Below are 14,420 nucleotides of genomic sequence, written 5' to 3'. Positions count from 1 at the left end.
GAATGTCCGAATGACAACTACCCGCTAGGGGGCCTAGCCTCTTGGAACCACTGCCGTTGCATGTCTGACGCTGGCCATCTGACCCACTTGCTAGTAGAGAGAGATCTCAAAAGACCGAGATGATGCAGATGCCAATTCCATCTCAGGCAATCATAGTGGGCCGTTCTTGGCATCATGGACTTTCGGGTTTTGTTGCGACAACCAAAGCTGAGGGCAGACCACATGTTGCCGCTACCAGGAAACAGCTGTATGTTCATATATATGTCGCCATCTAGATATCCATGTCAACATCAAGAGCCCTCGAGACAACTATACGAACAATAGCTTCACCCATTTACTCAGCGCCAACTCGCGTTGTGATTGTTCACTAACATGCCAACCGGACCGGGCTTCATAGAAGCAAAAACCATCACCGAAGACGAAAACACACTGAATAGCGAACATCATGCAACCGATATTCACGTTGAGACAGAACGTGACCGTGAAGTTCATGAACTCGTCCGCAAATTCACCTCACAATCAGGGCAACACGGTGCGACGGGATCGCCTTTGTCTGATAATGTTCATCCACGGCTAGATCCCAAGAGTGAACAGTTTCGTGCGAAGGACTGGGCCCAGGCGTTCTACAATTTGCGCTACAGCAGCGAAGAAACGATTCCTCGTGTTGCAGGGGTTGCCTTTCGAAATCTCAACGTATGGGGCATGGGATCCCCTACAGACTTTCAATCTACAGTCGGCAATATGATACTCAAGCTGCCTTCATTGTTTGGAAAAGGCACCAAGAAGATTGAGATTTTGCGCGACCTTGATGGGTTGCTACTACCTGGAGAACAACTATGTGTTCTCGGCCCACCAGGGTAGGTTGAAGCTTATATCTTTCATTAGAGATCACAGCTAATACATCCCAGATCCGGATGTTCTACATTACTCAAGACTATCGCGGGTGAGACTCATGGTTTCCAAGTTAGCCCTGAGTCACACCTCAACTATCAGGGCATCCCAGCCAAAGAGATGAACACTTCTTTCCGAGGAGAGGCCATCTATACGGCAGAGGTTGACGCCCACTTTCCTCAGCTCAGTGTTGGCGATACACTCTATTTTGCTGCTCTTGCCCGTGCCCCGCGTCAGATTCCTGGTGGCGTCACCAGGGAACGCTACGCTGAACACCTCCGCGATGTAAGTCCTTTTACTAAAGCAATAGACAGCCCCCTATTAATGCTTTCAAGGTTGTGATGGCTATGTATGGAATCTCGCATACAGTCAACACCCGCGTTGGTAACGACTTTGTGCGAGGTGTGAGTGGTGGCGAGCGCAAGAGAGTAACGATCGCTGAGGCTTCTCTCAGTTTTGCACCTTTGCAGCTGTGGGATAACTCTACACGTGGATTGGATTCTGCAAACGCAGTCGAGTTCTGTAAGACGCTCAGAACACAATGCGACGTCTTTGACACATCTACTTGTGTTGCCATCTACCAAGCTCCACAAGCTGCATATGAGGTATGCATTCCCGCGTGACCATCGCTAGAACAATACTGACTGTTTATAGCTCTTCGATAAGGTGACAGTTCTCTATGAGGGTCGCCAGATCTACTTTGGCCCAGCAAGCGAAGCGCGTGCCTATTTTGAGCGCCTTGGCTTCGAATGTCCTGCGTCACAGACTACCCCGGATTTTCTGACTTCGATGACGTCTCCTTCTGAGCGCCGTATCAGAAAAGGCTTCGAAAACAGAACGCCCCGCACGTCAGATGACTTTGCACAATGCTGGAAGACGAGTCCCGAAAGACAGCAGCTGTTGAGGGCGATCGAAGACTTTGACAAAAGCTACCCACTCCGAGGCGAACAGCGTAATCTCTTCGCGTTATCGAGGACGAAGGAGAAGTCTAGCAAGCAGCGCCAGAACTCGCCATATACACTTTCCTACTGGAGGCAGGTTCGTCTCTGTATGTGGAGAGATGTGCAGAGACTCAAGAACGACCCGAGTGTCTCGTTGACAATGCTTGCTGTAAACTTTACTGAAGCAATCATCGTCGCCAGTATTTTTTTCAACTTGCCCGAAACTACTGCATCTTTCTTCAAGCGAGGAGGAGTCATATTCATGGTCGTAAGTCCACCTCCCTTCTGATGTATGGATGAAGATGTTTACTCACTGTTCTAGATCATACTGAACGCTTTCGGTAGCATGTTAGAGATTATGAATCTCTATGCCAAACGAACGATCGTTGAGAAGGTAAGCTATGTCATTCTACTTATCTATAAATACTGCGAGTTGACAGTTTTCTCAGCACAACCGCTATGCGCTATATCATCCCAGCGCAGAAGCACTAGCTTCAATGATCGTGGACATTCCGTACAAGGTCTTAAACTGCATTTTCGTCAACACCACACTCTACTTCATGGCCAACCTCCGTCGAGATGCCGGCTCATTCTTCTTCTTCCTTCTCGTCGGGTTCACTACTGGTCTTTCCATGAGCATGTTCTTCCGACTGCTTGCTTCGATGACCAAGACTCTCGCACAGGCCTTCGCACCGAGTTCTCTTATCCTTTTGATGCTGGTTCTCTACACCGGCTTTCCCCTACCCGTTCCTTATATGAAGTCATGGATAGGCTGGGTGCGACACATCAACCCCGTATCGTATGGATTTTCGAGCGTTATGAGCAATGAGTTCAACGGTCGATCGTTTGCCTGTTCGTTATTCATTCCATCCGGGCCATCCTACGAGAACGCTACACTGGAGCAGCGAGCATGCGCCGTTCAAGGTTCACGACCTGGTGAGGGATTTGTCAGTGGTACCGCATACGTCGAGACTGCATTCCAATATAAATTCAGCGAGCGGTGGCGAAACTATGGCATACTTGTGGTCATGACTTTCGGACTATTCGTCATCCATCTGGTTATGAGCGAAATGGTTGCTTCTGAGCGCTCCAAGGGCGAGGTTCTGGTATTCCGTCGATCTAAGATGAAGAAGATGGCCAAGCGTCAAAACACAGACGAAGAGGCGGGCGGTGCAACTGCCCATGAAGGCGAGAAGATTAGCCGCAGCAACAGCTCTAATCGGGAAGTGCAGGAGCAGGTCTCAATCTTTCACTGGGAAAAGGTTACCTATGAAGTGCAGATCAAGGGCGAAACGCGCAAGATTCTTGATGATGTCGACGGATACATCAAGCCCGGCACTCTCACAGCTCTCATGGTATGTATATCTTCACAGGAGGTCAGGATCCAGCTAACAACTACTTAGGGTGTATCTGGTGCAGGCAAGACTACACTACTTGACGTGCTGGCCAGCCGAACCACAATGGGTGTCATCGGCGGTGATATCTTCGTAGACGGCCGACGACGAGACGAATCCTTCCAGCGACAAACTGGATATTGTATGCAGCAAGATATTCATCTGGATACATCGACTGTACGAGAAGCTCTAGAGTTTTCTGCGCTACTGAGACAGCCGCCGGAATATGGTCGTGAAGAGAGATTGGCATATGTCGATCACGTCATCCAGCTCTTGGATATGGAACAGTATGCAGATGCCGTTGTCGGTATTCCAGGATCAGGCCTTAATGTAGAGCGTAAGTTCAACAGCTCTTTGTGTTTTCATTACCGAGATCTATACTGACTGAATCAGAACGCAAACGTCTCACTATTGGTGTTGAGCTCGCTGCCCGTCCGAAACTACTCCTCTTCCTTGACGAGCCAACATCTGGTCTTGACTCACAGACGTCTTGGTCTATCTGTGATCTCATGGAGAAGCTGACTAGAGATGGCCAAGCAATTCTGTGCACTGTACACCAGCCATCATCCCTTCTCTTCCAGCGATTCGACCGTCTCCTCCTGCTTGCCAAAGGTGGACGTACAGTGTACTTTGGCGACATTGGACGCGACTCCAATGTACTCCTCGACTACTTCCAACGCAACGGCGCACCGACGTGTCCTCCTGGCGCAAACCCAGCCGAGTACATGCTCGAGGCAATTGGCGCGGCGCCCGGAGCCAAAACCGAGATCGACTGGCCTTCTGTCTGGAAAAGCAGTTCAGAGTTCGAGCAAGTCCAAATGGAACTGGAAAAGTTACGCCAACTAGTCAATCAACCCTCTGCCGTCATGGACGCCGCAAAAGGTAGCCACCAAGCCTTTGCCGCATCCTTCTTCGACCAATTCCGCGCCGTCGCTCTCCGCTGTGCCCAACAATACTGGCGCACCCCCTCCTACATGTACTCCAAAGCCATCCTAACCATCGGCTGCTCCCTCATGATCGGTTTCTCCTTCATCGACGGCACAAATACAATGCAAGGCCTGCAAAACCAAATGTTCGGCGTCTTCATCTTCCTCTTCGTCGTCATCCAGCTCATCTACCAAATCCTGCCCATGTGGATCTTACAACGCACCTTATACGAAGCCCGCGAGCGCCAGTCCAAAACCTACGCCTGGCAAGCCTTTGTACTGTCCAACATCGCCATCGAAATGTTCTGGAACGCCATCATGGCCATTGCATGCTTCTTCGCTTGGTACTATCCCGCAGGCTTGTATCGCAACGCGCAACCCACGGATTCCGTCAACATCCGCAGTTTTCACACGCTCCTCATCATCGTCGCCGTCTTCCTCTTCGCAAGCACCCTCGCCCACCTACTCATCGCTGGCTCTCCCGGCGAAGAAATCGCAGGAGCCTACGCGACACTACTCACGATTATGATGTACGCTTTCTGCGGCATTCTGGCCAGCAAGGATGATCTACCCGGATTCTGGATGTTCATGTATCGCGTCAATCCGTTTACGTATCTTGTATCGAGTTTTCTGGCTACGACGCTCGGACAGGCGCCTGCGCATTGTGCTGAGAATGAGTTTCAGAATTTATTTGCGCCGCAGGGTCAGACGTGTGGGGAGTACATGGCGGAGTATATCAGTATAGCGGGGGGCTACCTGAGAGATGCGAATGCTACGGAGTGTGGGTACTGTCAGTTGGATAGTACGAACCAGTTCTTGAGCCGGGTGCACGTGAATTGGGATACGAGGTGGAGGGACTTTGGGCTCTTGTGGGTGTATGTTGTGTTTAACATTGGGGCGGCGGTGCTTTTGTACTGGGCTTTTCGTGTGCCCAAGGGGAAGAAGAGGCAGTAAATTAGGGTGACACAGTTGCTTTTGCACTGAGATTTCTGCGTGCCGAAGGGGGGAAAAGAGGGGGCAGATTGTTTTGTTCTCTTCAGTTCCGAAAAGTATAGACTTTAGACCTTAGACTAGTATCGCTGTAATGTGTAACCATCAAATATTGAAAGATAAAACATAATCTTGGTATATATACTTTGACGTTTAGTCAATATGCAAAAAAAAAGCTTTTTAACAAGAAATATAAATCAAAGACGCACGACTGGGCGGATGACACATATTCCAGCAATCATCCCCATCGCACAGCAGCCATCTAGCACGCAGCAACCGACCCGGAGAACTTGCAAGCGCTCGATGGGCCTTTTGACACAGAGCTCGGCTCATTACCAGGCGTCGTTCCCTTGAACTCCTCGCAAATCTCCTTGACACCCGTCGCACAAGTCGCCGCATCAATGGTAGCCGAGTCGCCAAAGTTGGAGTTGATACCCGCGAGCAGCTTGCCGTTTGTGGCTTTGACGCCCTTGATAACGACGTGGCGCTCAGCGCTTTCCTTGCAGTTGCCGCAGGAGCGGTAGAGTTTGCCGAAGTTGTCGACGGTGAAGTTTTCGATTGTGACGGTGCCTTTGCCGTTGTGCTGGATGACTTTGTCTTGTGCGGCTGTGGCGCCGCCTCCGATGACTGTGGGATGCGTTAGCTTATACCCTTTTTTTCATCTGATTTCTTCTTTGCTGGAATGAAGCGAGTAGGGGGGGAATTTAAACGTACCAGTAGCATCGCCATCGCCCTTGAGTGTCAAAGCATCTTCACATACAGACACCCACCACACATTCTCAATCGTGCAGGACCCTTCGCAGTGCACACCCTCGATCTGGTCCTTGCCGATAATGGCGTTCTTGAGCGTGGCACCGTCCTTGAGCAGGAACACGGCGTCAGAGTTGCCGCCCTCGGCTTGGCCAGTGCAAGAGACGCCGCGGCCGTATGTCTTGAGGCCTCCGTCAAAGACACCGGTGATTTCCTTGGGTTCAGAGAAAGTCTCGGTGCCGTTGCCTTGGGGTACAGGTAGCGAGCCTCGCTTCATCATTGTGTAAAAGTTTCGGGGGTAGATGCGAGCTGGGCCGGCTGAGGCGGCGAGGGCGAAACCCAGAATGGAGGCAGCGATGGAGGCCTTCATTTTTGATAGTAGTCTTGAGTGTAGAGAAAGAAAGTTTGGAAGGAGTGCGATTGGGTTCGACTAGCGAAAGGTGGTGCGTCAAGCACAGAAACAGAAAACAGGGACTGAAGGAGTGTGGGTGTGAAGGACTCGTGCTGGCTCAATCAAGAGAGTTGATTTTTCTAGAAGGACGTCTACGCTGTCCCTCTTATACTGGCGTACCCACCTCTTCATCTCCCCAACGTGTTCTCGAATACCCACAGCATGTCTTGTTCATGGGGAACATGTTTTGCGTAACTGGGATCTGCGTATAAAGTGGGTTCGTAATCACCCCACTACTCAGCGTCGGCCTTGAAACCATGTTTTGACTATCAAGACGGTAAAGTGAAGGTCGATCACCATGCTGCAGGACTATTCATGGTTGTCTTGGCGAAAAATGCTCATTTGTTTGAAACATAATGCGCGGAGGTAGTTAGCCCGCTGCGGGTGGCGTTTATCACCCTGATCACGCCCGTTTCGGAGGTGTTGTGCCAAGACGATGATGTGTTTTGGCATTGATGCTTGGACTTGTTCAGTCGTACCTTCTTAATGAGGGATAGTGAGTGCTGGTAGAATCGTAGGAGGTCTCCTAGTGTGTGCATTCCACTGTGTACTTGTAGTGTATGTGTTGCATGTGTTTCCACCGACATGTCATAGTTCATTGTAGATGCGAAAATAATAATCGTGTGATCATTCTTTGACTCTTCGGCATTGATGGCCAGTGCAACACGATATTCTCAAACACGCCACTTCGGGCTGCATCTTAGGTGCTGACTGAGAAGGTACCGCGCGGTTGGAAGGTGGAAGAATGGCGTTCGCGATCGAATCCTTGACAAAAGCAGGGGAAGGCGGCTGGGATTGCGATCAGCATTGTGATAACGGGTAGGCAAGTTTGACGACGATCAACGAGCGAAAAGAACATATCGGCCGCATTGAAGCAAATTCCTTTGTGGTGTAAAATGCACATTTTCCCTAATGTCTAAGTCAGCGAGTTAGAGCACTGCAATTACAATACTACGCGTAATCAAATGGTCGTTTCAACCAGGTGTCAAAATAGGCGTTTGTGCTACTATACGTGAGGCTCAAGCAAGAGTGTGGTGGAGTAGAGGTGTGGAGTATATTGTCGTCAGCTGGGACTGTGCACTTCTTGGCTTGGGCCGCTTGTGAATGACGTGCTGCACCGAAAAGCTTGGTTGCGTGTCCGTGATAGTAAAGCTGAATGTCTCCTATCTTAGCTATAACTCAACTGCACCCTTTCCCTATCAGCCCAATGTGAAATTGCGACGCGTGTACGAGGGCGCGGACATCGGGACTAGAGAAAAGGGTCTTCTTTGCAACGTCATTTACGTAACTTGGTTAGTGAAAATAGGATCACGCTACGGTTGCAGCAATGTGAATTAGCGCGCATGAATCTGACATTCTGGGTAGTGATTCTTGGAACTGATAAAGGTCCAAGGCATTGAGCGGCAAGTGAAACACATCGATCCAACCTGAAGATTCCCCATCCGGAGTTTACCCGACTGCGGGTTGAGGATCTATCCGCTACCTAAGGCTGTGGGATCACTAGGATCTGAGGGAACCCGATATCCGAGCGGTGATTTCCTTGCAGAGAACGTCTATAAACTACAATATCTCTATCTAGAAAACTGGACATCTTGACTCAGCTCAAATGGCTAATACATAGGGTATCCTGTAGCTTTAGTGTGGCTTGAGCGGCGACTGGCGTGGCGTTGGCTGTGGCTTTGCCTCTCGACTATGGCATCACTACTGCTGTAGCTAAGCCGAGGTTCATTAGGTAACATAATGGGAGAGACAAAGGCACCAACAATACCTCGACACCATCTTGACATGCATTGTACAAGAAACAATCACACAATCCGAACCTTGTCTAGGGAAAGAGACTGTACCTGTATTCTTGTGTGCTGCCTGAACATAGAGAAAAAAGCAAGACCAGACAAGCTCTATGTGTATGATAAAAGGGGATACAGTTGCTGGAGACTACATGATAGCATCTTCTTCCACAAATACTCCCAGATCTGTGGTATCTTCCATGCCGCACCCCACAACCTCTCTCTTGATGTTCAATCACACCACAACGCCCTACTCCGAATTTCCATTATGGAAGATCAAGCAACTGACTGCGGGAATCAGGATATGACCCTGTCTCGATCTAAAATGATCAGTAAACATAGGAAAAAACACCACTCGTAATGCCAGTCATAACGCCGTAGATACACAAAATACAGAGGCTATGGGCTAATGCTTATGCCCGTTCGTTAATATGATTATTTGTCGTAGTCGTCACTGGGATGCGAGCCTTGACGGTGGAAATATGATCCATGTCATCGGTAAGAGTGACGTCAACTGACTGACCCTCGGGTATCATTTTGTGGTTGAGTTGCCAACCCGCACGGCGGGCAAGCTCGGCCACTACGACATCGCAATCGCCAAGGAGGTTGATGTCGAAGTTGATGTGGTGAATGGGATCTCGTGAGATGTAAATCTGCGGAATGTCGCGGGGCAGAAAGTTGGGTATCTCAGATACGGGAGCGACTTTCATGCTCGTGCCCATTACAATGACCAAATCTACCTTGTCCTTGTCTACATCCTTTAGCCGGTCGAAGAAGTCATTGGGAAGGGCTTCGCCGAAGAAGGTAATATCCGGCTTCATGATGCCCGGCTGGGGAATGTCAAAGGCGCCATCGGATTCGGAGTCTTCGTCGCTGGATCGCTTCTTCCTGCTGCCGTTGGCGTTGGATTGGCGTTTGCGCTTCTTGCTGGGTTGGGCTGCGATTTCGTCCTTGCAGCGCTGACACTCAGCAGGCCGCTGTGCGCGCACATCGTCGAAGATGGCCTCACCCGGTACCTTGAACTTGCATTTCCGGCATGTCGCAGTGGCCCAGGAGCCGTGGCACTGGATAAGCTTATCCTTGCGTATTCCCGCGTGTGCTTCGACATTATCGATATTTTGAGTGTAGTTGGTGAGCAGCTTTTCCTTATCCTGGAGTAGGCGTATGAATTCGTGCGTAGGCGTCCACTTTTCAAGGTCGGGGATAATGTCACCGGCAAGCGCATAAAAGGTGCGCGGGTTCTCGTCAAAGTTGTGAATGTCAAAGACCTCCTCGGGCTCGTCGTAGCCCATCTGCAACAGTCGCGAGTAGAAACCTGTGTTCTTGGAACGAAAGTCGGGGATACCGAGGCTCGTCGAGATGCCTGCGCCGGTGATGACCATGATGTTCTTGCGCTCCAGCAGCAGTTTTGCAGCGTCGTCAATGGTCTTGTACTGCTCAAGGCGGGGACGCTTGTTGAGCTCGCGGTTGATGGCCAGGCCAAGCAACTGGTAGAAGTTCTCGTCGGGCGCTTCTTCAAGGAACTTGGGTATCCTGACGCCAAACGCGGTACACAGTTTGCGCGCCGTCATCTTCTCGCTGGTGATGTTTTCCATGACGAACTGGCTGGCGCCAACCTCGTGCAGTCGCTGGCGCAGTCGGCGCGCCTCGTCAGCAGTGCACACATCTTTGCCTGTACAACTGTCAATGGCTGTGGCCAACGCCACACAGGGTCAAACTTACCGTCGTTGGAGTACTCGAAGGCTTCGACTTCATCCAGAATCTCCTCATACAGCGAAGCCGAATCCCACACGCCACCATCCTCGTCGTCGTTGTCAGGCGCAGGCGCGTCCTCTTCTTTGGGTTTGGTCGCGCCCCCCGCTGTGTGTTCCGCCTTGCCAGCCGGAGCAGGGGGCGGGGCGGAGTCGTGGACAGCGACGGGTCCCTCTGAGGCGTGGGCAGCCATGATGTCGTTTTCCCGTGCGCGCTCACTACCAACCAAAGTAACTCGGCGAGAGTGGAGGAGAAAAGGTGGTCAGATGGGTGAGTTGGGGAGCCTTGGCGCTAGGCCGATTTAGGCGATACGGAGATGGCCGCATTTTGATTGTTGTTTGCACGCCATTCTTCCTCCGATGCACCGCCGCGGAGAGTCGTCGCCGTCTCCTTCGCCAATCTCATGCCACTGCAGCATGCAGCATCTTGCAAGGGATTTATTCGTACGAGCTGTATCCATGCACGCAGCCGTCCGAGACTGGAAAAATATGGACAAATCACAGCCCAGGATATGCAGCTTTTGCCGTCTTGACATGCTCGTTGGTGGCATGCAGCTACGGAACTACATGTGACTTCTTCGTGTATCGTCAAGTATAAGGCATTCAGCTTTTCGAACAAGAATTGCGAGGCCTCCTACTCTTCATCCTGCTTCTATCGCTCATCATGACTTTGTTTGCTGCTTCTGCGACTGAGCTGGTCCAGCGTCCACCTGCACTTGACCACAGGTTGCACTTGACTGCCGTGACAGTCTACCAGCAGCCTTTGTTACGCATAGCCTCGCCTGATTCGCATCATTGCGGGGCACCAAAACCATGCTCTATGGGTCAGTTGAGCGAGACAAACTGTATACCTTGCCCCGCGAGGCTAGCGACGCTTCCAGTCGAGATAGTCAACCGCATACTATCAGACCTCATCCACCCTCATTGTCGTCTACCAGGCCTTACTGAAGCTCAGAGCCAACACGGCTTCACCGAGAAGCAAAAACGCAGCATCAAGGACAAAGAGGATCTCACTCAGCCTGCAGATGCTGATCGATGGGCTGTCGATATATTCTCCTTGTGCCTAGTCTCACACCCCTTCAATGCCCTGGCTCTAACATCCCGGGCATGTCATAGGCTAGTCGAAAGCTACTGTGCACATCTGGTCCGCCGATGCAACAGTACCATGTTCAACCTTCCCTTCGCCCATCTTGATAAGTATGGTTCCAATTGTGTCTATCCGGACCTCAGTGGCATCGTGTACCGGCGACTATGGCTGCAACATGCTCCGCGCAAGTGTGTCTATTGTCAGGCAACGCTTGATTGCTACCCCTTTCGAACAGTCAATCGTATTCTCACTGCCTGCGGAGACTGCTTTTACCGTCAAACCATGGTATGCGTTCCTTCAAGTTGATCCCGTAAAAGTCACATGACTAAGTAACAGGCGCAGACGACCGACGAAGTGGTAAGGCAGTACCACCTCTCACCTTCTGCCCTCGTCTCAAATCGAATTAGAGGCAACAGATCACCGTGGGTCTTGCGCGTCGATGTGGAAGCCCTGGCTTTGCAACTTTACCGCACACGAGGATTTCATGACGCTCATCCAGAGCAGTTTGATAGGCCATGTTCAATATGTGCCATCACCAGGTTTACGCACCAACATGAAGTCGATAAGCCACAACCGAGCAAAAGGATTGCAGCCCGCCAGGCTGGAAGGAGGACAAGGATGCGCTCAACGCGGTCGTGACCTTGGGCAGTGCAGAACGTTGGCGATTCTATTCTCTTTTTTACTTTCTTTTAGCATAAGAAGAATTTCTGTTCTTTGGTCAGTCATTGAATGGAAAAAGAATCTCCGCAACGTAGATGCATTCAAAAATCTTCTCCACTGTGAACTAGGATTACTAGTAAGGTTTGATTCTCTTCTCGTACTTTTCTCCAATCTGACTTTGATACTGGGGGCGGAAGAGGTGAAAATTCCACTGCTGCAATCCTGGCGATTAATTGACTTGTAACCACCTACTTCATCTATTGATGTCGAGAGTATGTGAGAAGAACAGATTACTGAAGTTCGATGATTCCAAAGAGGTGCAAAGTGGGGTGAAGTTGACTGTGGGGTACTCACATGCTAGCGCGCCGCGCTAATCACAGCGCGTTTTCTTCGCAATAGACGCGACCGCCCCACATTCACGCACTATCAAGACACCAAACGCCGTCATTCACACTCCATATCCAAGACAAGCCTTGGTGTAGGCTACAAAATGCTTGATATCCACCGTCCTGATCCCGCACAGGACACCAAGGTTTACTTTTCACACAGCATTCTACCGTCCTATGTTGATCCGCAAAATGTCTCCACCAAAAAGAAGCCATTCTCTGCATTGAACAAGCAAAAATACAGCCACACCCTCGACCTGATACTGCCAGAAGAGATCTATGAGATTTTAAGAGATGGATTGCAGCGGAGTGATGGCCCAGCAAGAGCACAATATGCGCGAGTACATATGAAGCTCGGAGAAATCTTGGAAAAAGAATTCCTGGACGGGTACATCAAGCAAGGAAACATTGCGATGTTAAGTGAAGGCCGGCCGCTTGTCGATGATCGTTTTGAACTATACGAGGGTATCCTCCGCATGGAGCTTACGCGCCCAACGTATGAACGATGTGGTTTGCATGGCACACCGATTGAGGACGGCGGAAAGAAACATCAAAAGCAACGGTGGATCGTCGAGTATGACTTGCGCGCCAATTCGGCTAAGCATGGCAAGAGTGGCTTCTCAAGACTAGAATGGGCATGCAAGAATGTTCTTGATCGTTCGCTTACATGGCTATTTTACAACTTCAACCCTTCGTCTGCGGAGTCGCTGACTGAAGGAAAAGAAGTCATTTCGAAACACTCGCCCTGGTTACATGACATTGTACCTGAGCAGTCGAGTTCGCGGGAGGTGCTTGTGCCGCACTTTTCCCTTGGCGACCTTGCAGACTTGTACGCGGAGGAAGATACGCTGGGCTTGTTGGAATACCTCCACATGCTCAGTCTCGATTCGCCGCGCATCCAAAAAGGGGACGACATAAATCATCATCTATCAAGATATGAGGTGCCAGATTTTGGCAAAGGTATTGGATCATGTGATATGGTTGTCATGCGCTGGAGGGGGTTTATACCTCCGACCTTTATTCGCAGTATCTTCCTTGCTATCCGCAAAGATGCGTTCAAAAATAAAAAGAGGGGAAATGGTGCGCAGGGAGACGTCAGTATGGAAGGGAGCAGTGTCATTGAGGGAAGTGAAGGACAGTGGTTTGCTATGAGCGCAAGTGGTTTTGGGGGTACAAATTCCTGGACAATCATGCAGTTTGCAGATCGGCAGACACTGACATGGGAAGTGGAGGCCTAGAACCGGTATTGAAGATAAGCATATGCTTACTCATAACTCTGTCGAACGCAGCTCTCAGGACTAATTCTTTCTCATTACCTCAATAGAAAAAGGCTCATTGCTTCTCTGCCACCTAAAAGACTTCGATGCACCAGCTTTCGGTTCGGGATACGAATTAGTCACAATGGCACTGCCGTCTCATACGATCGCATCGTATGTTCATGCTGATCCACTTCTATTGCCAAGTCGCAAATTCACTACTTGCTACAACGCCTCTTCCCAAGACAACCGCATGCATCATGTATTTGCTCTACTGAAAATAGCTACCCACTCACCAAACTCCCAGCTGAGATCTCTAGATAGTGGCGTCCGACACCTCACTCCCTCCAATCCACACACCCCGACTCAGCAAAAAAACGGCCACCGACTCATCATCAACCGCATCAAGCGCAATCATACCTCAACTACACCGTATCTCAACTGCCGTCCTCCCAACTCAGCACCCACAAAGTTCCAATTCCCAATCACCTGACCACGCACAGCCCAAGAGACCCACATCCGCCCTCCCCACATAACACCCCCACCCAGCCCTGTCGCCCAGATCCCAAACCAGAAAAATCAAACGAAGACATCCCCGTTCTAACACAGTTACATACCCTGCCAGCTGAGTTTACCTACGCTGGACTCTTGTTTCTCAAGGATCTGCAGAAATTTCTATGTATAGTTTTTTTTTAAACTTTTCTACAAGATTTTTTTTTCTCTTGGGTGCCAACTCCACACTCACCGGTACATTTCTACTCTCAACGTCATGGTTAAGGGTAAGGGTGAGGATAGACGTTGGCGTTGTGGGTAGCAAGAGGAGGACGCATCGGTAGTTGTGGAGATCGGAGGATGGGACTGGAGGATAAGGGGGCCTGAAGGGTTAGGTAATGGGGATCCACATTACGGGGATTGGATGTACTCGGGGTTTGGTGGGAGGATGGATAGCGGTGCAGTGTAGGAATATAGCAATAGTATTGTGTGTGTGTTTGAAGGGGGGGGGGGAGCAGAGGGAGAATGGGAAGGTTGAGTCATGTCATGGAGGTTGAGGATTTCGCATATTCCGCATAGTGACAAGATACGATAGCCATGGTGTTTTTTTGAGGTAAGGGGCTTGGCAATTCGTATCAGTTAGTGCCACGATCAAAGT

At 50.3% G+C, this 14,420-nt stretch overlaps 6 protein-coding genes across 6 annotated transcripts; 3 read left to right on the top strand and 3 right to left on the bottom strand.

The window, feature by feature from the left end:
- Window positions 1-372: 372 nt before the first annotated feature.
- Window positions 373-5,106, top strand: COCCADRAFT_85171 (uncharacterized protein; the record flags this gene model as incomplete). Its single annotated transcript, XM_007709901.1, has 8 exons — window positions 373-857; window positions 909-1,176; window positions 1,227-1,496; window positions 1,546-2,100; window positions 2,155-2,226; window positions 2,282-3,187; window positions 3,236-3,563; window positions 3,620-5,106. 8 exons carry the CDS (start codon window positions 373-375, stop codon window positions 5,104-5,106), a joined length of 4,371 nt encoding a protein of 1,456 aa, XP_007708091.1.
- Window positions 5,107-5,404: 298 nt separating this feature from the next.
- Window positions 5,405-6,262, bottom strand: COCCADRAFT_85194 (polysaccharide lyase family 3 protein; the record flags this gene model as incomplete). Its single annotated transcript, XM_007709900.1, has 2 exons — window positions 5,405-5,769; window positions 5,857-6,262. The coding sequence occupies 2 exons, from the start codon at window positions 6,260-6,262 to the stop codon at window positions 5,405-5,407; spliced, it is 771 nt and encodes a 256-aa protein (XP_007708090.1).
- Window positions 6,263-8,543: 2,281 nt separating this feature from the next.
- Window positions 8,544-10,075, bottom strand: COCCADRAFT_22769 (uncharacterized protein; the record flags this gene model as incomplete). Its single annotated transcript, XM_007709837.1, has 2 exons — window positions 8,544-9,802; window positions 9,853-10,075. 2 exons carry the CDS (start codon window positions 10,073-10,075, stop codon window positions 8,544-8,546), a joined length of 1,482 nt encoding a protein of 493 aa, XP_007708027.1.
- Window positions 10,076-10,100: 25 nt separating this feature from the next.
- Window positions 10,101-10,271, bottom strand: COCCADRAFT_85039 (uncharacterized protein; the record flags this gene model as incomplete). Its single annotated transcript, XM_007709899.1, has 1 exon — window positions 10,101-10,271. A coding segment is annotated over one exon (171 nt), but the record flags the coding sequence as incomplete, so codon positions are not given.
- Window positions 10,272-10,701: 430 nt separating this feature from the next.
- On the top strand, window positions 10,702-11,607 carry COCCADRAFT_85055 (uncharacterized protein; the record flags this gene model as incomplete). The annotated part of the gene is made up of 2 exons (XM_007709898.1): window positions 10,702-11,253; window positions 11,311-11,607. The coding sequence occupies 2 exons, from the start codon at window positions 10,702-10,704 to the stop codon at window positions 11,605-11,607; spliced, it is 849 nt and encodes a 282-aa protein (XP_007708088.1).
- Window positions 11,608-12,118: 511 nt separating this feature from the next.
- Window positions 12,119-13,252, top strand: COCCADRAFT_1456 (uncharacterized protein; the record flags this gene model as incomplete). Its single annotated transcript, XM_007709818.1, has 1 exon — window positions 12,119-13,252. One exon carries the CDS (start codon window positions 12,119-12,121, stop codon window positions 13,250-13,252), a length of 1,134 nt encoding a protein of 377 aa, XP_007708008.1.
- Window positions 13,253-14,420: the final 1,168 nt, after the last annotated feature.

Source organism: Bipolaris zeicola (assembly GCF_000523435.1).
Source record: "Bipolaris zeicola 26-R-13 unplaced genomic scaffold scaffold_12, whole genome shotgun sequence".
In the NCBI taxonomy this organism is placed as follows: Eukaryota; Fungi; Ascomycota; class Dothideomycetes; order Pleosporales; family Pleosporaceae; genus Bipolaris; species Bipolaris zeicola.
This window is presented reverse-complemented; position numbering and strand designations above follow the sequence as displayed.